The sequence below is a fragment of the Lynx rufus genome, unplaced genomic scaffold, assembly GCF_022079265.1.
Source record: "Lynx rufus isolate CCGP_SWC_20201006 ecotype Redwood Valley unplaced genomic scaffold, mLynRuf1.p SCAF_2, whole genome shotgun sequence".
Taxonomy (NCBI): domain Eukaryota; kingdom Metazoa; phylum Chordata; class Mammalia; order Carnivora; family Felidae; genus Lynx; species Lynx rufus.
The window spans coordinates 8,555,715-8,577,105 of record NW_025814834.1 but is presented as its reverse complement, the minus strand read 5'-3'; the positions used below and the strand labels follow the sequence as shown (position 1 = coordinate 8,577,105).

Below are 21,391 nucleotides of genomic sequence, written 5' to 3'. Positions count from 1 at the left end.
ATTTAAGAAATGTGTCTTTAGATGAATAACTGAGTTAATATCTAAAGCGCTTAGAACAGTGTCTGGCACTACTACGTGTTATTTAAGCGTGTGATGGTGGTAACTGTGATAGTGGTAGTTGCAATAGTACTTCTTGCAGTAGTTCTTCTTCCTGTCTGCTTATTATCTCCAATCTCATACCATTGTTTCTTTTAGCTAAGATACTTTATATTAAAATCTAACAAAGGCAGATTAAAAGAGCTTCATTTAGCTCTGTTTGTACACTGCTTATAACAACTTATTTTTGATGAAATTACACAGTAAAGTTCCCAGGATATATGTTAGATGAGTCAGATGAGTCTCATTCATGTCCGTTTAAATCTGGGATAGATTTTCTACCCCAAGTCCCCGGGAGTGAACCTTTGTTGCAAAGGTCATAATGTAAGTTTACAAATATTGAACATCCACCGTGAACTGGTTATAGGATCTTCTTCATAACATCTTGGTAGGAGCTTATTCCATTTATCGGGAAGTTATCCAGAAAGGCTGTAAATAATTTTGTTCTTATTGTGGATAAAAATGTTGAGTAAAACAGCAAAGTACAGACCCATACGACATGCTAATAGGTTTCTCCTTACACCAGTTTTGTTAAATAAGGTTGTTCACACTAACCTCCTTCATTGTGTTGTCCTCAAACCCTTATTTGCTCAACTTGTTCACAAAGACAGTAGAGAGCTTTCTTGAAATCCAAAGACATAGTATTTACACAGATCTACTGTCTAACACCTCCAAAGTAGAATATGTGATTAGTTGGTTATTACTGCTTTTAGTAAATCCATACAAGTGTCAGATATTCATTGATTGTTTTTCTAAGATGACAGAGCCTATGTGCGTTAAGCTATTCTACATTTTTAAAAAAGATCTGCAGTAGACTACACGCTTTATTTCTTGATTCCTATTTCTCTTATCTTTTTTTGAGCATCAGAATATTTAGCCACTTACAGTCTTTTTGTACCTTTGCCATTTTCTTTTTTTCTCAGATTTGTCAGCAGTGGTTCCATAATTACAACCACAAAGTTCTGTTTCAGGGAGGTGATTCATTTAGCTTAGAGAGTTGAACTCATTTAAGGCAGCTAGTCTTTTCACCCAGTCTACATTTTGATCACTCTTTCCATTACTTTTTATCTCGCTGGTCTAAAACTCATTATCCTGAGGGGGAAAAAAAAAAAGGAAGCAAAACAGAGGTTGAATAGTTCTCTTTTCTGCCTGTCATCTTTGGCCAAGTTATGACCCTAAACTTTCACTGGTTTTGCTTTAGAATTTAGACGCAATGTAGGGTTGGGCATGGGTAATTATTGCCATCCAGAGAGGTTCTTTTGTTTTGTTTTTGTTTTTGTTCTAATTCCTATCAGAGAACTAGGTAATTTTGATTTGGAAAGTATATTTTTCTAGGAGTACCTTTAATAACTGTTGGTTTGTGTAAACCATCCTACTCATGATGGTCTCTGTTTTGTTTCTTTGTTGTCAGCTGTTAATTTTTACTGGTGATTTTCCATTTCATATTCTCTATATCAGTGGTCTAGTATGTATATTCTGCCACATAGGAAGTTGAGCTTTATGAAGACTGTTTCTCTTCCCTTTTTAACCTGACAGCACTTTGCTCTCTAACAAAATTCATTTCTGCCTTTGCATTTCCTGTAGTTCACACTCATGCTAAACTCCCAGTTTCAGCAGCAGATGTCTCCCATGAGCTGCTTTTAGGCTTTGCTAAGATCTCAGTTACTTACGATAGATCCAGCTAATGAGTGGTTCTATGTGTTTGTTATTTCTTAGGGATCATTCTGAGTTTTATTTTCATGATAGGATTCTTTATAAGTAGAAGAAACTGGAAAAGTCTTTAGAGATGATTTTGTCTAAAAGTTACTTTATAGATGAAGAAAATTAAATGTAATCAACTTGTCTAAGAAATTGCAGTTGAAACCAAATTCTCTAAATTTTAGATTAGTGTCATTTCCCTGGAGGGAGAATCTTTACAGATGAAAGAAACTTAGAAATATTTTTTTAAAAGAGAAGAAAATTCAATTCTAAAATAGTTAATAAAATTTCCCATTGTCATAGAGCTAAATGGTAGAACTGAAATTCAAAACAGGTCTTGTTAGAGACCAGGGCTTTCTACATCATGCCTTTCTATCAGAGTACTATTTTCCTGAGCAACTCTCATGGAACATTTTTATTCCCAAATTTCCTCGTTACCTTTAATATTTGGAAAGTTTCTGTCCTTTCTCTTAAGAATAGTTAATGTTTTCTGGTGTATCATCATTTATTTTCTTAGAAATTGCTCCATTTTATCATTTCTTCCCTTTTAGATTTACTTTTAAAATAACTGCAGACATTTCACCTTCTTGAACCATATTTTAAGAATTTATTTCTTCTTGGGGCGCCTGGGTGGCGCAGTCGGTTAAGCGTCCGACTTCAGCCAGGTCACGATCTCGCGGTCCGTGAGTTCGAGCCCCGCGTCGGGCTCTGGGCTGATGGCTCAGAGCCTGGAGCCTGTTTCCGATTCTGTGTCTCCCTCTCTCTCTGCCCCTCCCCCATTCATGATCTGTCTCTCTCTGTCCCAGAAATAAATAAACGTTGAAAAAAAAAAAAAATTAAAAAAAAAAAAAAGAATTTATTTCTTCTTACTTTTTTAATCTTTTCAAATGTACTTACTGGACATGAATACTGAAAATATGTGGGTAAACATGTATTTGTACTTCAACCACTAAGGTGAAATTGTCTTCGTGGGAAACTAAAAATTCTTATGTATGTTATCTCTTTTACCCTCAAGTAGTCCAGACAGTTATAATATTTTCACTGTTTCTTTCTCCTGATATTTGTGAGTTATTTGTTTATAATGTATATAAATATTGAGAATTGAGTTGAAAACATTCTTGCCAAGTTGAAATGAACCTAGTACATTTTTGTTTAATAAATAGGTGATTATTAGGCCCATTGTTATCTATCGAGTAAGCAGATTTTATTATAACAAGTCTTTTTATGATACAATACTTGGCATTGACTGAAACTCAGTTGGAACTGAGCATAATCTGAATTATTTTAACTTGACATTGGAAAGCAAAGTGAAGAAAAGTTAAAAGAAGCATTGGTCTTTATATACTTGTTAAAATTAAGTTGCTATAATGATCTAATACAGATTCTTCTTAAAATTAGACAATCCTAGAGGCCCCTGGACATCTTTGCTATAACTTTACGTTATAACAATAACTGCATATTTTCCAATGTATACATTAATTTGCTTTCAGATACGGATGGATCTTATAAGATATGAGGGAGAGTCTTGGTGCAGATATTTCTTTAGACCATAAGATATGTTTCCTTGAATATAAAAATGTTGCATCATTATAGAGTCTTAGAATTTGAAGGAACCCCAGCAATCAGCTAGTTACCACCAAGTGCATGAATCATCTTTACAATATCTCCATTCACATTTTTTTATCACTTTGATACATATTGTCTGTATTCTGTTCTGTTTCTGCCTCATTGTCTTTGTGTTTAGGTTCTTGATGCTATAACTTCCTTATTTTATTTCTGTCTTTTTAAACCTTTTCTATACCTTCCCCCCCCCCAGTAATTAATAAGTATGAAATTTAATGAAAGTTTTCTTCCAAAATTATTTTTAAAGACATACAGTCTACTCTTTTTCATAGTCTTTTTATTGCCATAAATGTGGTTAACATCTGAAATTTGCTTTCAAATTACAGATTTTTTAAAAGTATTTTGAAATGGAAGTGTCAGTTTTGTATCAAAATGGTAAAAGTTTGTGCTATGTTGTACTTTTTCAGAAATAGTTTATATTGGAGTTGTATTTCGTTTTCTGCAATCTTCTGGAAGTACTAGAATGATTAACTAGAGAAAGATCTCTCAGCTAACTATAAAACAAAGATTTTTTTCCCCAGGAATTGAAGCTAACTAGTCATATAGTTAATTTTGTAAGTGTGTGATTGTTTAAGTACATACATGAATTTGGAGGCAGTATAGAGCATGTGAGAAGGTAGTCCATCTAATCTAGTTCGTCTAGGGGTAGAGCTTTGGCAGTGTGAGTGCCATCTCTAGATTTTCCGGAAACAATTTTATATGCCTTTACATAGATAAGATTCAGTTTGTGATACTTTTAAAGTGACACCAGAAAACTTAATCTTATGTGACTTTGCAAGAATATAAATCTTAATGTATGTCAAACCCATCATATTAGAGACTAGAACCAAAATGGATAACAATTTATTTATTTATTTATTTTTAGGAATGTAGATTATTTTGCCTATCTGAAATGGGCCACCCTTAATGCTGCTGAAGAATCTTAGACTGGTAGGGAAAAGTGCCTAAAGCTTTGAGATTTAGGGATTAAATTTGTAATCTTTTCTTTCTGGCAGATGACATAGAGCCCATAAGGTCTATGTTCTAACTGTGTTCTAGGAAAGGATCCTACCATGTGGAGAATATGTATCTGGTTCACTTATGCTGAGCTCCACAGCCAACGCATTTCTTGAAGTAATTTTCTTAAACTTAATCACCTGGAAAGGGACAGCGATACAGTAGTAATAAATAGGTTGAGACATAAGAATGGGTCAACACGAAAAGGAAAAGCTAAGATATGGACTGGCTTTACTGCAGACCCCCTCAGCCTAAGTTTCTTTACCATTTATGGGAATAGTGTAACAATAAAATATCAAATGTAAATAGAATTGGCTAGCATGTACAGACTGTGCACATGTACTAATTCTCATAAGAACCGTATGAAATGTAGATGAGAAAACTGAGAAATTTAAGTACCTCTCATAAATTCAGTCAGTTAGCTAGTAAGTGACATGGTTTGGATTTATTCCCAGATCTTGCAATGCAAAATGAAATGAGGAAAGGGTGAATAAAAAATGTTGCACCAGAAGTTCAACAGACTCTTTGGGTGAGCTTGGGCAACCATGATCACAGTTTTATGTGGCCATTAAAGGTTAGATTCCTGGATTGAGATCCCACAGCTCCAGTTTGTACATGTTCTTTAAGGAACAAACTGAGCTTCAGGTACCCAGGACTGACTTCATTTATTTCCTCCTCCTTCTCTAAGTTAGCCCCACCTCTGCTGAGTAGATTCCTGGTATCAGTCATTTAACAAAGAGCTCCAGTTCTAAGATGCTGTTATTTTGTGTGATATCCAACCACTATCGTCCCTATCCCTTCCATCAAGACAACTTTCCTGATCAAAGCAAAATCATGACTACATCTAAGTAAGCCAGACTGTAAATGACAGTCTTAGCTTACCACCACATGTGATCATTTTATGCATTCAGTTTTAGTCTTCTCTTCCTATCACTGTTGTTCTGTTATGCCTTATATTTTTAAGGCTTTGAGGGGGTTAATGTGTTTTCTCATTTAATAAAATGACACTCTTAGCACAGCTTTGCATACAATTAGGAACTAAACAAATTCTTACAGTGACATTATTTATTTTTAAGCTTAAAATTATTTATTTAATTTTATTTCATTTGAATGCCGTAACATTTAGCCAGAGTGCTAGGTCATTTTCGTTTGCAGCTGTACAAAATGATTTTTTTTCATGGAGTAGTTTTGTCCAATAAAGAAAATTACATAATCTCGATAAAGAGATGATTTGATACATGGCATAAAGTTCCTCTTTATATGATTCTTGGCACATTTATATCTGCTTCATCACCATACTCGTTATATTAGATGAAAACTGACATTCCTTCTATACGTAACTGACTTGCTCTTCAGTTTTGTCACCTTCATTTTCTGTGAGGAGAAGTGTATCTAGTAGAATGATTGATGAAGACTGAATAGTTGAACTGCAGAGCCTCATTGGGCTTTGGTACATGGCAGGATTAATCCCTTTTTGCATTCCATGTTTCATGAAAAACTTAGAGTTCTCTGCCATGGGGTTTCGAAAGTAGATATTGCTGGAGCATTTTCTGACAGTTTTTACTGATTTTGTGGCCTGGTAATTGCAGGTGATGTATCGGCCAAATGCATTCCGAAATGTCTTGTTGAAGAGGGTGTAGACCAAAGGATTCACCCCTGAGGAAACATAGCCTATCCACACAAATATCTCCAGGAGCATTTGGAGAGTAGTCTGGTTGCAGGAATCACATAAAACGAAAGTTATATTTGTAATAAAAAAGGGGCACCACATAAGCAAAAAGAGAAAAAAAACAATCCCTAGAACCTTGGAGGCTCTCTGTTCATTGGAAATGGTCTGCACTGACTTTTTTCCAACTGTCGACATTCTTCGCATGAGTAGATCATTCTTTGAGTTGGGCAGAGTTTTGTCCTTGTGAGTACCATCCAGCATTGCCACCTTTTCAGGTGATGAGCAAGGTGTTTCATCCCTTTGGAAAACTGTAGACACTGTCAGCCATGTTAGGCGTTGAGGTGGCTTGTTTTTGACCAAGTAAGCTTTCTTCTGTAAAGCGTGGATAGTGAGAAAGTAGGTGACAATCATGATTGCCAGAGGTGTAAAGAAGGAAGCCAGTGAGCCAAAGAGCATGAAGTTGCCAAAACGGTCCTTTGTTAGCACACAGGTGATGTTGCTTGGGTTATCCACATCAGTTTCTATGCCTTTAATAGGGACTGGAATGGCAATGCCTAAGGAAGAAGAAACGAGATAAATCTAGTTAATTTTATGACTTTCAACTCTTAGATTATGTCCTTTTAGACTTCATCTTAGTGACTTAATGTGGTTAGTGGTTAGTGTATTGTAATTCCTGATACACACAATGCAGAATTTGTCAAAGCACTTAATCCTTGGAAGATTTAACCAATAGAACCTCAGTAAGCAAACCTGCTGTTTTTAAACAGACATTGATTACTGATTTCGAGTTTATAATTAAAACTTCCCTGGGGTGCCTGGGTGGCTCAGTCGGTTAACCATCTGATTCTTGGTTTTGGCTCAGGTCATGATCTCACAGTTTGTGGGATCGAGCCCTGCATTGGGCTCAGTGCTGGCAATGCAGAGGTTGTTTGAGTTTTTCTTTCTCACCCTCTCTCTGCCCCTTCCCCACTCTCACATGTGTGCATACACTGTCTATCTCTCTCTTTCAAAATAAATAAACTAAAAAAAAAAAAAAAGCTTCCTAAATCTGCAGTATGTCCATGAAATGGCAAAGAATGTGTCCATTTATATCTGTTTATTGATCTATCCCAGGTTAAGGAAAATGAATTCAGAAGAGAATTTGCTTTTATCTTTATATTCGATGTAGTTGACTTAAAGAGACTTCACAGTACGTTCATAGAATATCTTAATTCTGGATAGAGACCTATTATCTTTGAGCTACACAGTTTCATTGAACAGACATTTTCATTTTTTGAAATTCATGAATGTCTTCATCTTTTCCTTTGATTTAGGGAAAACTAAAGGTTTCATTGTTTTTTTAAAAAACGCTACTTAAAAATTTGAGAGGATGTGGATCATAAAATTTATTTTCAAGTTGAGAGTTCCTCTCATAGATATGAAAGAAATGTATCTTATGCTAATCTTCTAATACTGTAAGTGCCATGAAGTAGGTAATAAATATGATCTTGCCTAGTGAAGTAGCTAATTAGGAAGAAAGTACACAGGTGTTATCCTCATCCTTTCCCTTTGAAACAGCAGATCCTTAAAAGAAGTCTGAGTTAACTGATCTTTGGAAACCTGTAGAACGCTTGTGTTTTATGAATCTGAAAGTACTTCGTCATGTACACAGCCTTTTTATCGTTACTGAAGAACCTTTGCCGTAAATATTTTCCTCAAATCTATGGCTGCTTTTACTGTACTGCAGAGCTCAGTAGTAGTGACAGAAACCATATAGAGCCTGCAAGCCCAAAATGTTTACTATCTTACCCTTTGTAGGAAAAGTCGGCTAACCCCTGCTGTATGTACCCTGTTATTTCTAGGTAATCATTCCACTGTTCTTTCCCCCCTAAACCCTTCCCTTTTGAAGTCTATTTAATCTACTTACACCACTCTGTTCCCCATCCGGGTCATCTACCCAGCCCTCAGAACATTTGTCTGTCTTCCTCAATGGATTCAGTGCTTTGCTATTGCCTGTCTGCTGGTCCGTTGCCGTTACCTTCCATGATTTCACCTCACTGATGACCCTTCTAACACCGTCATTTTATGTCTCTTGAACTCAACTCTAATTCTTAAAATTATTTTTAAAATTTTAATTCCAATGTAGTTAAACATACATTGTTATATTACTTTCAGGTGTATCAGCTCTTAGTAGTAGTAGTAGTAGTAGTAGTAGTAGTAGTAGTATTTTGGACTCCTGAAGCCATCCATAAGCCCTCTTAAAACTGTCCCATATCTAAAGCTATGAACTTTGTTTGCTATTTCCCTTTCTTGTCCTGCTACTCTTCATTACTGTGGAACTTCTCTTTCCTATTATCTTGACCTCTAGTCCATTCTTCCTTCTGTTTTCACACTCCATTAACCCTCTATCAAGGCTCACAATACCTGTCTCAACCAACTTGGTGGTCAGTAAGTTACATTTTCACTGGTACTTGTTTTTTTTTTGTAATGTTTATTTATTTTAGAAGGAGAGAGAGAGAGTGGGGGAGGAGTAGAGAGAAAGGGAGACAGGATCAGAAGGGGACTCTGCACTGACAGCAGCAGAGTCATCAGGTGTGGGACTCAAACTCACGAACTGAACTGTGAGATTGTGACCTGAGCCGAAGTCAGACACTCAACCAACTGAGCCACCCAGACACCCCTTCACTGGTACTTCTTATACCCTTTTCCCCTTATTCTTTCATACCTTAGCTTATATGCCAGGTCTTACCTAGGATAACTGAACTCTTTTCAAAGCACTTTGCAGAATTTAAACCTAAACTAACCTTTACTATCCTCTGCTTTTTCTTTTACAAGGTTACTTAGTTGTCACTGGTTCTACAAAACAGAGTGTGATGAAATGAACAGAGCATTGATCTTGGCCTTGGTGCTGAAAAGCTGAAAGCAGTCTTTAAGCCAACTATTTAAAACTTCTAGGTTTCTTTTCTCATCTGTAAAAGGAAAAAGTGGACTTATAAGATCCCTTCTGAAGCTATAAATCTGGAGTCTTCTTTTTATTCTTTCCCCTCTGCATACTTAACACTTTGTATTAGTCTAATTTATTATCTACCTTCCTTGAACATAAAGGCTCTTTTTAATTTATCTTTCTTTGTATTCTTGGTACCTAGCATGTCATAGGTACTCAAAGATTTGATCTGTTTATGGATTCATATGATCCAGCCTTGAGGTATCACTTCTAACAATAGGCTATTTATTGGCTTGATCATATTTCATGGTTTCAAATGTTTTAATTCTTCTTAAAGATCATTTCTCCTGTTTTCTCCCTGCCTTTGTCCCATTTCCCCACCCTACCCCAACACACATACGTCACACTGTCTTCCCTTTCCTCTCCCTCATTGCAGTGAGCTTACCAGAAAGATGTGGGTCTTTTGCCATGAGCTACTATAGTTGTACTTCTTTGCACTTTAAATTTTGGTAACTGTTACCCATTATCTCCCATGCCCTTTCTCTAACTTCTTTTTGGGGGGCCTCTTCTGTTCTGTCAATCAGCATCTGTTCCTAAAACTGTCCTCTCACCACTTGCATATCTGTCCATTCTGAATAGACTTTTCCTTGACCCTAACTTTCTTCCCAAGCCAGAATAGTAACACTCCTTACTTTTACCTCCAAACTATTCAGAAGAGGTTTGGCCCTGGTGTCATCATTTCAGGAATATAAAGGTCATTTTCATTGTCTTGCTTTCTTGCCTTTTTTTTTTTTTTTTAACCAAGCGTCCTTATTATGATTAGAGAGAGAGACCATCTTTTTCTTTTTTTCCTGTTACCATTCCAGATCTCTCTTGATTTTATTCCTCTTTAAATTCTTTTTTTGCTAGGAAGAAATGAATCCACTTGTCAGACTATTAATGTAATGATCATAGTAACTGTTGTGAATCTATTTGTTTTTCTGATGTTAACTTATAAACGGTTTGAGTTTTTTATGCTATACTTGATGCTAAGATAGTCTATTTTAGTAGCTATCTTTGAGCATTAAAGATGAGCACAACGGCATAAAACAGTTTAGAAGAAATATTTCCTTCTGTAAATCATTTGTGAATATCACTTGCATCTCTCTTAAAATCTCTGATTAAACACATATCCAAAACATGTAGACATTTACTGACTTTAGTCTATACACATACTGGCTTCCAAGATGAATTTATGATCTTTAATATCCGCATATAAAACATTTGGATTTTTTTTCTCTTTTCCTGTTTATCTTCTTAAATGTGATGATACTTTTTTTTTTTTTGTCACTTGCGATTTTGCATGCTGCCTAGACCTTAATGATCGGTTTGACAAAAATGAAAACTGTTTTCAGACTTAGTCTTCCTACATGTCAAAATTAAAGCAGGAAGATATCTCAGTAAACATTGTGAAGATGGTTCCTTCAGAACACATGAACTTTTCTCCATTTTCACACGTATTGCTGATAGTGTGGGTTAGTAGCTGTATGATGACATGGCATAAGGAGCTTGTGTTGGTATATCAGTAGCCTGCCTTGACGTCTTTTGTTGGGTTTCACAGCCTACCAGGTCTGCTATATTTCCTAGCCAAATGGAACCAAAGACTGTTTATTTACACCACCCCACACACCCTGACATTCCCCACATACCTATTGAAATTAACCATACCACTGTAATCTTGATGAATGCTGTAGCTCGTGAGTTATATTGATTGGCCTGGATTGGCTTTTTGATGGCTATATAACGATCCACTGAAATGGCACAGAGATGCATGATGGATGCGGTAGAAAAAAGAACATCAAGAAATAACCAGGCAGGGCAGAGAACAAGTGGGAGGGGCCACACAGCCTCTGAAAAACAAAACAAAAACATATTCTCCTGCAAAATGGCAATCTTCAATCTGTAATTTCTTTTTAAAGTGATAATAGATTTTTAAACTTTTTATGTTATTCATCTGAAATTTTATGGTTTATCCTCCACAAGATGTTTAAGACAATGGAGTCAATAATATTAAGTATATTTCTGCAAATGACCCCTTTTAAATACATTTTCTATTTCATATAATAATTATAACACTCTTTCAAAATCTGTAGTTTAATATTTTTAACATACCATTGCTCTTTTGTCTATTCCTTTTGTGATCTTTTAAAAATTTCCAGTGTCGGGGCGCCTGGGTGGCTCATTCAGTTGAGCATTCCACTTTTGATTTCAGCTTAGGTCATGATCTCAGGGTTGTGGGATCAAGCCCCGTGTTGCGCTCTGAAATGAGCGTGAAGACCACTTAAGATTCTGTCTCAGGCGCCTGGGTGGCTCAGTTGGTTAAGCGTTTGACTTCGACTCAAGTCATCATCTCATGGTTCATGAGTTTGAGCCCTGTGTCAGGCTCTGTGCTGACCGCGTAGAGCCTGGAGACTGCTTTCGATGCTGTGTCTCCATCTCTCTCCACCCCTCCCCACTTGTGTGTGTGCATGCACATTCTCTCTCAAAAGTAATAAACATAAAAAAATTTTTTTTAAAATTCTGTCTCTCCCTCTCTCTGTAATGAAAAATTAAAAAAAAATTTTTTTAAGTGAATGGGAGTCTCAGTGAGACCTGGGATTTGGGCTCAGTTCTAGCAATAACTAGCAGTATGATCTTTGTTTATACCAAACTCTCATTTGGTGAAATAATTAAGTGGAATGATTTGAGTTTTCTTTTTGACAGAAGTACTTCTTTAATAAAGTTTGCAAAAGGAATGGCTTCAGATCATTTTGAAGAAAAGTAGATTGTTATCCTTCCGTATTCCTTCATTCACTCCAGGCACTGGAGACTATGGTTTAAAAAGTCTCAAGTATTAGACATAGTACTTAATTTATGTAACAAACTCTTATAAAAAAGCATTTACTCAATATTTCATATAGTCTTGAGCACTTAAGAAATACTTTGAAAATTTTCAGGGTTTGGATATGATAACTATATTCTACATAGCTTTCCAATAAATTTACTTAGACAAGTATCCATACATATGTGGGTTTGACACATAATATATTATACACACACCCAGTATATATATATTTACAGTTCTAAAACACCCAAAATTTATTTTAGGGTTTACCCTAGAATATTTCAGTTAGAATCCACTTTACTAAAACACACACTCACAGATTTTAGAACTTGCTATAAAAAGCAAATTACTTCTATTTGAAACAAACGTCATATATATATGAGAATATCTAAATCTTTTTACAGTTTAACTGTTGTATGCGCACAGACAACATAAATTACTTTTGTTGGTTTTTCCACAATGATCTGACTTTGACAGGTATAAAATGATTAGGATAATTGAAGGAGGACCAAGATAACCATTTTAGGATTTCAGAGCACCAAGAAGAAACTCGTCAGTTGTGATCTGTTTAAATTCAGGAATCCTGAGGGTGGAGAGAGGTTAGTATCCCAGAACAACAACAAAAAAGACTATAGTGTAGGAAAAGAGTTTTGAAATAGACTTGAATATGTTATTTTCAAAAGTATGCAAATTAATGTTTGAGAAGGCTCTGAGAAAGATTGTGTCTTGGGTCTTAAAAGATGCACCTACATTTGTTTGCTGATATAGGTTAGGTGCTCAGAATGCCTCATATGAAAAAATTTATGGAAGACCTCTCAAAATTAATCAAGTATGGTAGAGAAATCTGTCTTTAAAAGAATCTAATACTATTTTTAAAGAATCTATAGTATTTAGATTTTCTGTTAAGTAGAAAAGGACTTTGGACAGTGAAAGACAGCAATGGACCTGAGCTTAAGTAAACTAAGAGTCTAAGTGAGTGAAAATAATGACATATGATTAAGAGAGTTTTGCAGTGGAAATGACTTGAAATGAGGCTACATTCTGTAGTAAAGTTCTACATTTAGGACTGAGTAGTAGAAAAATACTCAAGTCTAGAGCTACAACAAGAGATACTGATTATAGTTTTAAATGTGCCTATATAGCTTTTCTAATTATGGGTTCTTTGTCTTTAAATTAAGATCTGGAAAATTCTAGTCATAAATCTAGTAGCTGTGATAGGAAGCCACAATAGAACTCTCATGTAAAAAGGACAGATCTTTGGAAAATAGACTATTTGACCTACATATTCCTAGTTGTGAGCTAAAGCTCTTTAGTGCTCCTTTAATTAAGCCTGTGAAGCCTTGTTAAGCTCACTTTCCAATAGAATGAATTTATTTTATAAACTCCAATTTTGGAACACAAAGTGGGTATTAAAATTAATGCAGATCACTAGAATTTTATTATTTCAGTCAGTACTTACTGCTAACAGTAGAAGTACTGAGGCGTAATAGAAAAAGTATTGCTAAGTACTGAGGCGTGATAGAAAAAGAGACTGTAATAGGTTTAGGATTAAGAGAGATGGATCTCTATGATTAACCTTTATAATTGCAAATTTCATGAAATACTAGTCAGTAGACTTTTTATGAAATGAATATAAAAGTAACATGACTGCATTTAATTAACAGAAATCTTTTATATGCTTGTCTAATTGCTTAAGTAGGTTCAGGTAATGCAAGAATTTATACAAATTAAAAGCAGTTTTAGACATTCTCAAGTTATCATTCTCAAATTGTCTTTTCAGTTAGCATTAATTTGATAGGCTCAAGGTCAGAAAAGTTTCTTACTAGAGTAACTAGGGGCACCTGGGTGGCTCAGTCGGTTAAGTGTCGGACTTAAGTTCAGGGCATGATCTTGCAGTCCGGGAGTTCGAGCCCCGCATTGGGCTCTGTGCTGACAGCTCAGAGCCTGGAGCCTGCTTTGGATTCTGTGTCTGTCTGTCTGTCTGTCTGTCTCTCTCTCTCTCTCTCTCTCCCCCCCTCTCCCCTCCCCCACTCACACTCTGTCTCTCAAAAATGAATGAATGTTTAAAAAACTTTTTTTAATAAATAAAAAATTAAAAAATATTGGGTTTTGGCTGTCCCTAGAGAAAATTCTGTGGCTGTCTTTTTTTTTTAAGCTTTTATTTGTATTTATTTTGAGAGTGAGAATCCCAAGTGGGCTGTGCACTGTGAGTGCAGAACCTGTCACAGGGCGCAATCTCACAAACCTCAAAATCATGACCTGAGCCGAAATCAAGAGTCAGATGCTTAACTGACTTAGCCACCTAGGTACCCCAATGGCTGTCTTGTTAGATAGTTATTTAAGATATAAGTGTTGGCTGTTTGCCAAATATGACTGTTTAGGTTGGTATGATTTCTCATTTCATTTGAGAAAGCAATGTAGAAGAGGTTAAGAGTATGAATTCTGGAGTCATTCTCCCAGATTCAAATTATGTCTCTTCCATTTATTTATTCCTATGTCCTCTCTTGTAAAGTAGGGATATGGTGATGATGCCCATTTTATAGGTTTGCTTTGAAGATTAAATGCTGTACTACATGTAAAGTGTTTAGAAAATGTCTGGCATAGAGAAAGCACTCAAATGTTAGTTCTTATTACTATTATTATCTGACAAAAACTAGCCAAGTAGCGTAGCCATTAAAACACTGCTACTTAGAAATGTAAGTCATATCATTGCTATAAAATCAGTATGTTTGTCTTCCTGACTGCTGTAGCAAGAGTACATGTATCCAGGGGCACCTGGTGATGCAGTAGGTTGAGCAGCCAAAACTCTTGATTTTGGCTCAGGTCATGATCCCAGGTTTGTGGGATTGAGCCCCCTGCATTGGGCTCCATGCTGAGCATGGAGTCTGCTTGGGATTCATTCATTCATTCTCTCTCTGTCTCTCTCGCTTTCTCTCTCTCACTCTCCCTCTGCCCTTCTCCCTTGTTTCCACGTGCTCTCTCTCTCTCTCAAAGAAAAAAATTTTGTTTCCAAAGGGGGGAAAAAAAAATGAGTGCATGTATCCAATTGAATTTAAATCTGTACTCTTTAAAAAGCATGGGAACATGTTTAACTGTTTAAATTTGTCATGAAAGTATGCCTTTTTAACTGTCTATATGTGTGTGTCTAACTATAAATAGCAAACATAAATAACTTATGTTCATTGCCATGCTTGGCTATTTATGTGTATTTATTTGTTTGTTTATTTTGCTTTCTTTTTAACTGGTATAGAAACCTAAATTTTTTAACCAGAAACTCCATTTCTTGATGAGATAGACTCATTTTATCTGAACCTTGCTTAATCTTTGGGCAAGTTTTTAGTTTGGAAAGCTGAATTATTAGTTTAGAAAGTAATTAAAATTAATATGTAAGTCTGGGATATAAGATATGTGCCTTTTGAGTATTTTAAAAGACTTTTTTTTTAATGCTTTTTTATTTATTTTGAGAGAGAGAGAGAATGAATTGGGGAGGGGCAAAGAGGAAGAGAAAGAGAATCCTAAGCAGGTTCCACACTGTCAGCACAGAACCAGACATGGGGCTTGAACTCACAATCCATGAGATACTGACCTGAGCCAAAATCAAGAGTCTGACGCTTAACTGAGTGAGCCACCCAGATGCCCCTAAAAGACTCTTTTTAAAGCTATCCCAAGAGGGCTGTGCCTTTAGAGATTACCGAGGTAAACAGTGTTAGAGCAGGACAAGGCCTAATAATCCGAAAAGGCATAGTTCTCAAAATAGCCATTTTTTTAAACCTCAGAAATTCTTATGTTTGTATCTTTATCTTCCAGAAAAGAGAGACATAGATCAGTGCTTCAGTCTTTATTATGAAGCTTCTGTTTTGTTTTTGTTGTCATTTTCCTATTACATTAGAGCATATAAAATATTCTGGGATTAGATGTCTAATATGATAGTGTTTTAAATGTTTCAAGTGATTTAATACTTAGGAAAATTTTTTTCTTGGTTTTTACATTTCCACTTTTCCAAAAAGAAGTGCTTTAATTGCTTTGCTCCCTCATTTAAGAATTAGAGCAACATTTCACTGCGTAAGTGAATAACTGATGTTTTTTTCTTTTACTGCTGTACATCTGTTTCATCTCTGGTCAGACTTACACCTAAACTAAATCACATATTTAAGTATATAAACTCTTCTCATACTCCACTTGCCAATTATTTGTGCCTATAATGTGTCCCTATTTGACCATTTAACAAGATATCTGCAATGTCAGTTTTAGCATATCCGTTTTCCAGACAAGGTGATTGAACTGATGTGAGTGAGTTTCCTAAGCCAACACAGGAGAACCCGGATTCAGAGCCTGGGTTGTCTTGCTTTAAACCTCTGTAACCTCTATCTTTCAGCCATTTTATTTTATACACCCTCTTCCAGCTGTATGACAGATACTGTTCCAGCTATAATCGTGAGGCATGAGTTAAAACTTAAGTTATAAATAAACTAGTAATGATCAATGAATGACCAAACACTGTTATTTTCTCCTTTACATTTTTAATCATTTATTTAAGGAGAGAAGGGAAAGTCCAGAGAATTTCTTAAACTGTGAGTGACATTCTGTCTTTTTGGTATTAGCACATGATGTTCTGTTTTCCTTTGCATCCTATTCAAGTATTTCTAATGTAGGCATTTCCAAGCCTTCTGTCGTAAGCTACTAACTTGTGATTGTGCATTTTTGGAATTACATGCAGGACAGTAAAAACTAGAACTATAAAGCAAAGTTAGTGCTCCCAGAGCATTGACATAGGTATCACAATTCATTTGAGAGACCATGTTGGGCCAGTCATAATCTTGGTAAAATAGAAATTCTATAAAAAAAAAAATTCAGACAATATTGAAAAAAAAAATTCAGACAGTTTATGATCAAATAGTATATAAATCATTGGTTGAATAAAATACTCTGTACCATAAGAACCAGTTTTAAAATGTTTAACTTCTCTCCTTTTTTTAAACTTAATTTTAGTAGAACATTAGTTAATGTAAAGTTTCTTACGATAATTTCATTAAATTTCCCTGAGATGACTAAAATCACTCATACCACTCAGTAGTAGTTAATTTTTTTATGTTTACAGAATTGGGGACACTGTACCGACTTCAGAAGTTTGGAAGATTATTCCTGTAATGAGAGAAAAATACACAAAATCTGTTCCTGTCTTTTAGATTTATTAGAAATTCTTATAAATGCATTAATTTAGAAAGTCTTTGTTAACATGTGAACGCCTATCAAAAAATCTTAGTATTTGAAGTCAGGTCCCAATTTATAGTATGTGCAGTTCCCAATTTATGAATGTATCCTTTTGAAGCTTTTTAGAAGGCAGAGCATGTATTTTCTCATATACTTTCTCATAGAAAAAGAACAGCGTAGTCAATAAATTTCATATATATATAAAAAAAAAAGAAAGAAAAAGAACAGCGTTAAAAAAAAAAAGAACAGTGTTTTCAATAATGAATTTAATGCAATAATTTTTTAAATAGAAGTTAAATTTCCAGGTTAGTTTATTTTTTAAAAATCGAATCCCCCTATAGAGCTTAATTACTGATAGTAAAAGTGTTTGGGACTATGAAAGATTTTATTTTGTAATTAAAAATTAACAACATTTGAAAGAATGAAGTGTAGTTAAAACATATTATTAGGACAAAAATAGGAAGACATTCCATATATTTTATGTTAAAATATGTTGGGTTTTCTGCTAACATTTATTGGCAAGAATATGTTGGGCCCAAAAAATGTAAATATAAACTTAGTTGTCAGTTGCACATACCTACTATTTTCCTATGGAATACATGGAATTATCTCTCATCTGTTTTTGTGTTTTGTCAGGTCACTTTAATACTATGGAACTTTGCTTTTTAAGATTCCTTAACTATTTAGCTGATAACTTGAATATCTACCTCAGTATTTTTTTGTATGTAGTAGATTTTTCATATTTTTGGACTCGTGGACTTTAAAGTTAAAATTTAGTTCTGTGTAACTCATTCTATCTCATTTGTTCAATATAACATCAATTAAATTTTATGGTAGTATAAGATGAGCATTGTAACATTTGCTGTATGCCTATTTAAAGAGTGATTTTACTGTTAAGTTACTATTGTGTGTGCAGAGAAAAGAGCTTGAATCAAATCTCTGTACAGTCTTTACCAAATATACACAAATGGTTCTATATAATCCTCATTTTATTTCTTTTAAACTTTATTCAGGATTAAGATCCTTTAGGTTCTCCTTTCGAGTATGATTTATTAATTATTTTCCATGGTTACATGTAGCACTAAATTATTCAGAAGGTTACAGATTTACAGAAGAGAAGGGGAAAGATAGACATTATTAATGATTAGAGAGTCAATTAAAGCAGTGGAAACTTATTTATTACTGCGTGTCCTGCTACAGAATTTCAAGCCTGGATAAATGTTGATTTAGAATGAGAAGTTTTAACCTGTCACCATCTGATACTTGGGGGATCAAACACTTAATTTTAGATATCTCTATAATTACTTAAAAATGTAACATTTAACCTAAATATAATAGTTTAAATTGGAGTTTTTCTTCTCCTTCTAATATGTATTCTAGTTAAATTTTACTTTTCTAACCTGAAGTATTTTTATACTCACTATATAAACATAATTTCAAGAAGCCCTATCTGCTGCAAATAATCATTTTTCTTATGCAGTTAATGGATGGAATATCAATTTATGCCAGGCAATGAATACGTTAAATATCCTTTTAATTCTGATTCTTAGAAGCCCTCATAATTTATTAGAATTATTTGAATTTACCCACATTCTATTAACTGGAGAGGATATGCATAAATCAAAACTAGTTCATTATAATATCATTATCTTTTTATTATAACAAACTAATACTTTAATATTGAACTACATTTTATTGTAATAACTCAGGTTTTGATCACTTATTGTAATAACTTATGTTTAATAATTTTTGATGTTGTTTTAAATAACAATTTAAAGTCCGATTTTTCTTACATGTATCAAGGACCTGGATGGTCAGAAATCATAAAAATTAAACAGATGAATCATCTTTTAGAACACTGTGAGCCAGACCATTTCCTTTAGCAACTAAACATAGTGTTTTCTTAACATGACACTGGTATAAGAATTATGTTTAAGTCTAAAGTACACAAATGATAAATATAACAAGAATTTTAAAACAATTCCAGTTTTAAATTTGGGTTTGGTGATTCAAATTGGAATTTAGTTACTAAAGATTTTATCATTAATAAGTAACTCAGCACGTAACTGTCACAGAAGTGTCCTAGCTATTACTTTGTCAAGGGAAAAATATATTAATAATGGGGAAGTTAAAGTATAGGTCTGTTCTTCACTATAATTTTTAGGTGATGAATGCGGAATCTATGAATATTGCTAACTTGGATGATTTTTTAAATGATGGCTAGGAAGGAGTAGAATTTCTAAGAAATTATTTTTTGCTCTTTAAAATTGATTATCAGCCATAGGAAATGATGGGAATAAGAGTCTGTTTACTCACTGTATCTTTAAATAGTCTAAGTTCACCTTTAAAGACTAAATGAGTATCCATTTTTCTAACAGTATATCACAGTTCTGTGGTTTGATGTCAGGAACAAAGTGAAATACTTACCAAACATTATTGTCAAGAGGGCAATCGGCATCACAAACAATCCAACCAGCAAATCAGCCACTGCTAAGGACATTAGAAAATAATTGGTAGCGTATTGCAGCTTTTTCTCCAGTGAAACCGCCAGAATAACCAGGATGTTCCCACCAATCGTGGGTATTATCACCATGAGTATCAGAAGAGCAGCCCAGCGCGGTTTATTTCCCTGTTGCTCACCAATCTGTTTCATTTCTTCTGGTATTGATTCTGTCTGTAATCCAGACCAGTTAGCAAAGATTAAGTGATCAAATGAGCTCCGCAAAATGTGCTCAGGAATTCTGCTTTGTTCTGATATTCTATAAGAGAAGGCCATTTGCTGTTTTTGTGTGATTTGATCCAATTCCGGACAATGGTCAGCATGGTCAGTAGCTAAGCTGGTCATCTGCTTTTTAAAGGCATTGTACCCAGGCCACAGAAACACTCAAAAGCCAAAGTTGACTCCTTCCTTTAAAAAATATTTTCAGGTTGTCTAAAATGAGAGCATACATCATCTGTCCATTTCTGTAGGTAAGGCCCAAGTGTTTAGTCTTCAGCAGAGGCTCCACTTTCGTAAGGCTTAGTGAAAGAAACTGATAGCTGTGAAAGAAAGACTGTTGATTAGTTTCTCTTGCTCTCTTTTTTTTTTTTTTTTTTTTTTTGCTGTAGTGGTAGACTCCTGTTTGAATTTGAATGCCAGTGAGTTCCGAGTTTCTCCCTAGATGTATAAAATATGTGAATTGCATTATTTTATTTCTTTATTTAAAAAAAATAGTTAAACACTTGAGCTTAGTAGCCCTTCCCATCTGAACAAGTCTCTTGTGCACTTGTGGCAATGCAACTTAGTTCCATAGTCATATTCCTGATATGCCTCAGGTTATGAAACAGGAGATACATTAATTTTTTCAGTAGTCATAAAAAAAGGCTAGCTGTTTCCAATCCTTGAATGTCGTTTTACCTTTACTCTAGAATATGTACATAAGAATAGAAACATCAAAGCACTAAATAGTTCTGAATAGAACTTTTTGGTACACACTCACCTAGAAATACTTCAAGCCCATGTAAGGTCCAAGTAAATTATTTACCAGCTAGGAATCCTTATTTGTAGTTGGGTTTATCTGATCAAGTTTATCTTAATACTGATGTAAATAACATTTTTATGAAACATTTTATAAGTCCTTTAGTTTGAGAGAAGGAAAAAAATAATTACTAGAATCCAAATAATTGTTTTTAGTAACTTCATCTTTCAAAGAAAGCCTGTTTCTGCAACAACAAATATTCTCCAAATTTATCACTTTACGCCAAATTTCAAACAGTTCTTTCTTTTGGTTTTAAGTAATCGTTTTCTCCCTTAACCTGTCCAGTTTCCTTAGGAAGGAGGGTAAGCTAAGAGGAAGGTTAAACCATTTATTCATAAAATCTGTAAATCCCCTATTAAATATCTCTCCTTTAATATCAGTAAATTTTCATTTAGGCTTTTAAATCACTGAATAGAAATGAAAGATAGCAGTTTTTTTTGAAGAAAGAAAAAAAAAACTTTTAGATTATTTGTTAAATACTTACCTCGTATTGTCAATCTCCCAAGCATGTTATCTTATCTGCTCGGTAGACCTGTTTGCTGCTGTGACTGAAGTTCTCCCGTGGACTTATTCAGAGCCTCCAGCACTGGCACTTGAAAGCAGTGAAACAAATGTGTTGTATAGCTGCAAGCCTGCCAAGAAGGTTATTTCCTCTTTGATACATTCATTTTTAGAGAGTAGCAGCATTCATTATAATTCATAAAACTACCAGTTAAGTATGTTGAACCAGTTCATGACCCTATTCATGTTGTGTTTGTAAGAGCTTTCTTTGATATTTGGGGGAATGAAATAAG

General features: G+C 34.6%; 2 protein-coding genes across 2 annotated transcripts in view; one reads left to right on the top strand and one right to left on the bottom strand.

Moving 5' to 3' along the window:
* PSMD1 (proteasome 26S subunit, non-ATPase 1) overlaps positions 1 to 21,391 on the top strand; it is a 94,808-nt gene that overhangs the window by 28,012 nt on the left and 45,405 nt on the right. The window lies entirely within an intron of this gene.
* HTR2B (5-hydroxytryptamine receptor 2B) lies at positions 5,744 to 19,870 on the bottom strand. The gene is made up of 3 exons (XM_047083922.1): positions 19,507 to 19,870; positions 10,694 to 10,894; positions 5,744 to 6,636 (listed from the first exon to the last, which is right to left on the bottom strand). Exons 1-3 carry the CDS (start codon positions 19,853 to 19,855, stop codon positions 5,744 to 5,746), a joined length of 1,443 nt encoding a protein of 480 aa, XP_046939878.1. The 5' UTR covers positions 19,856 to 19,870.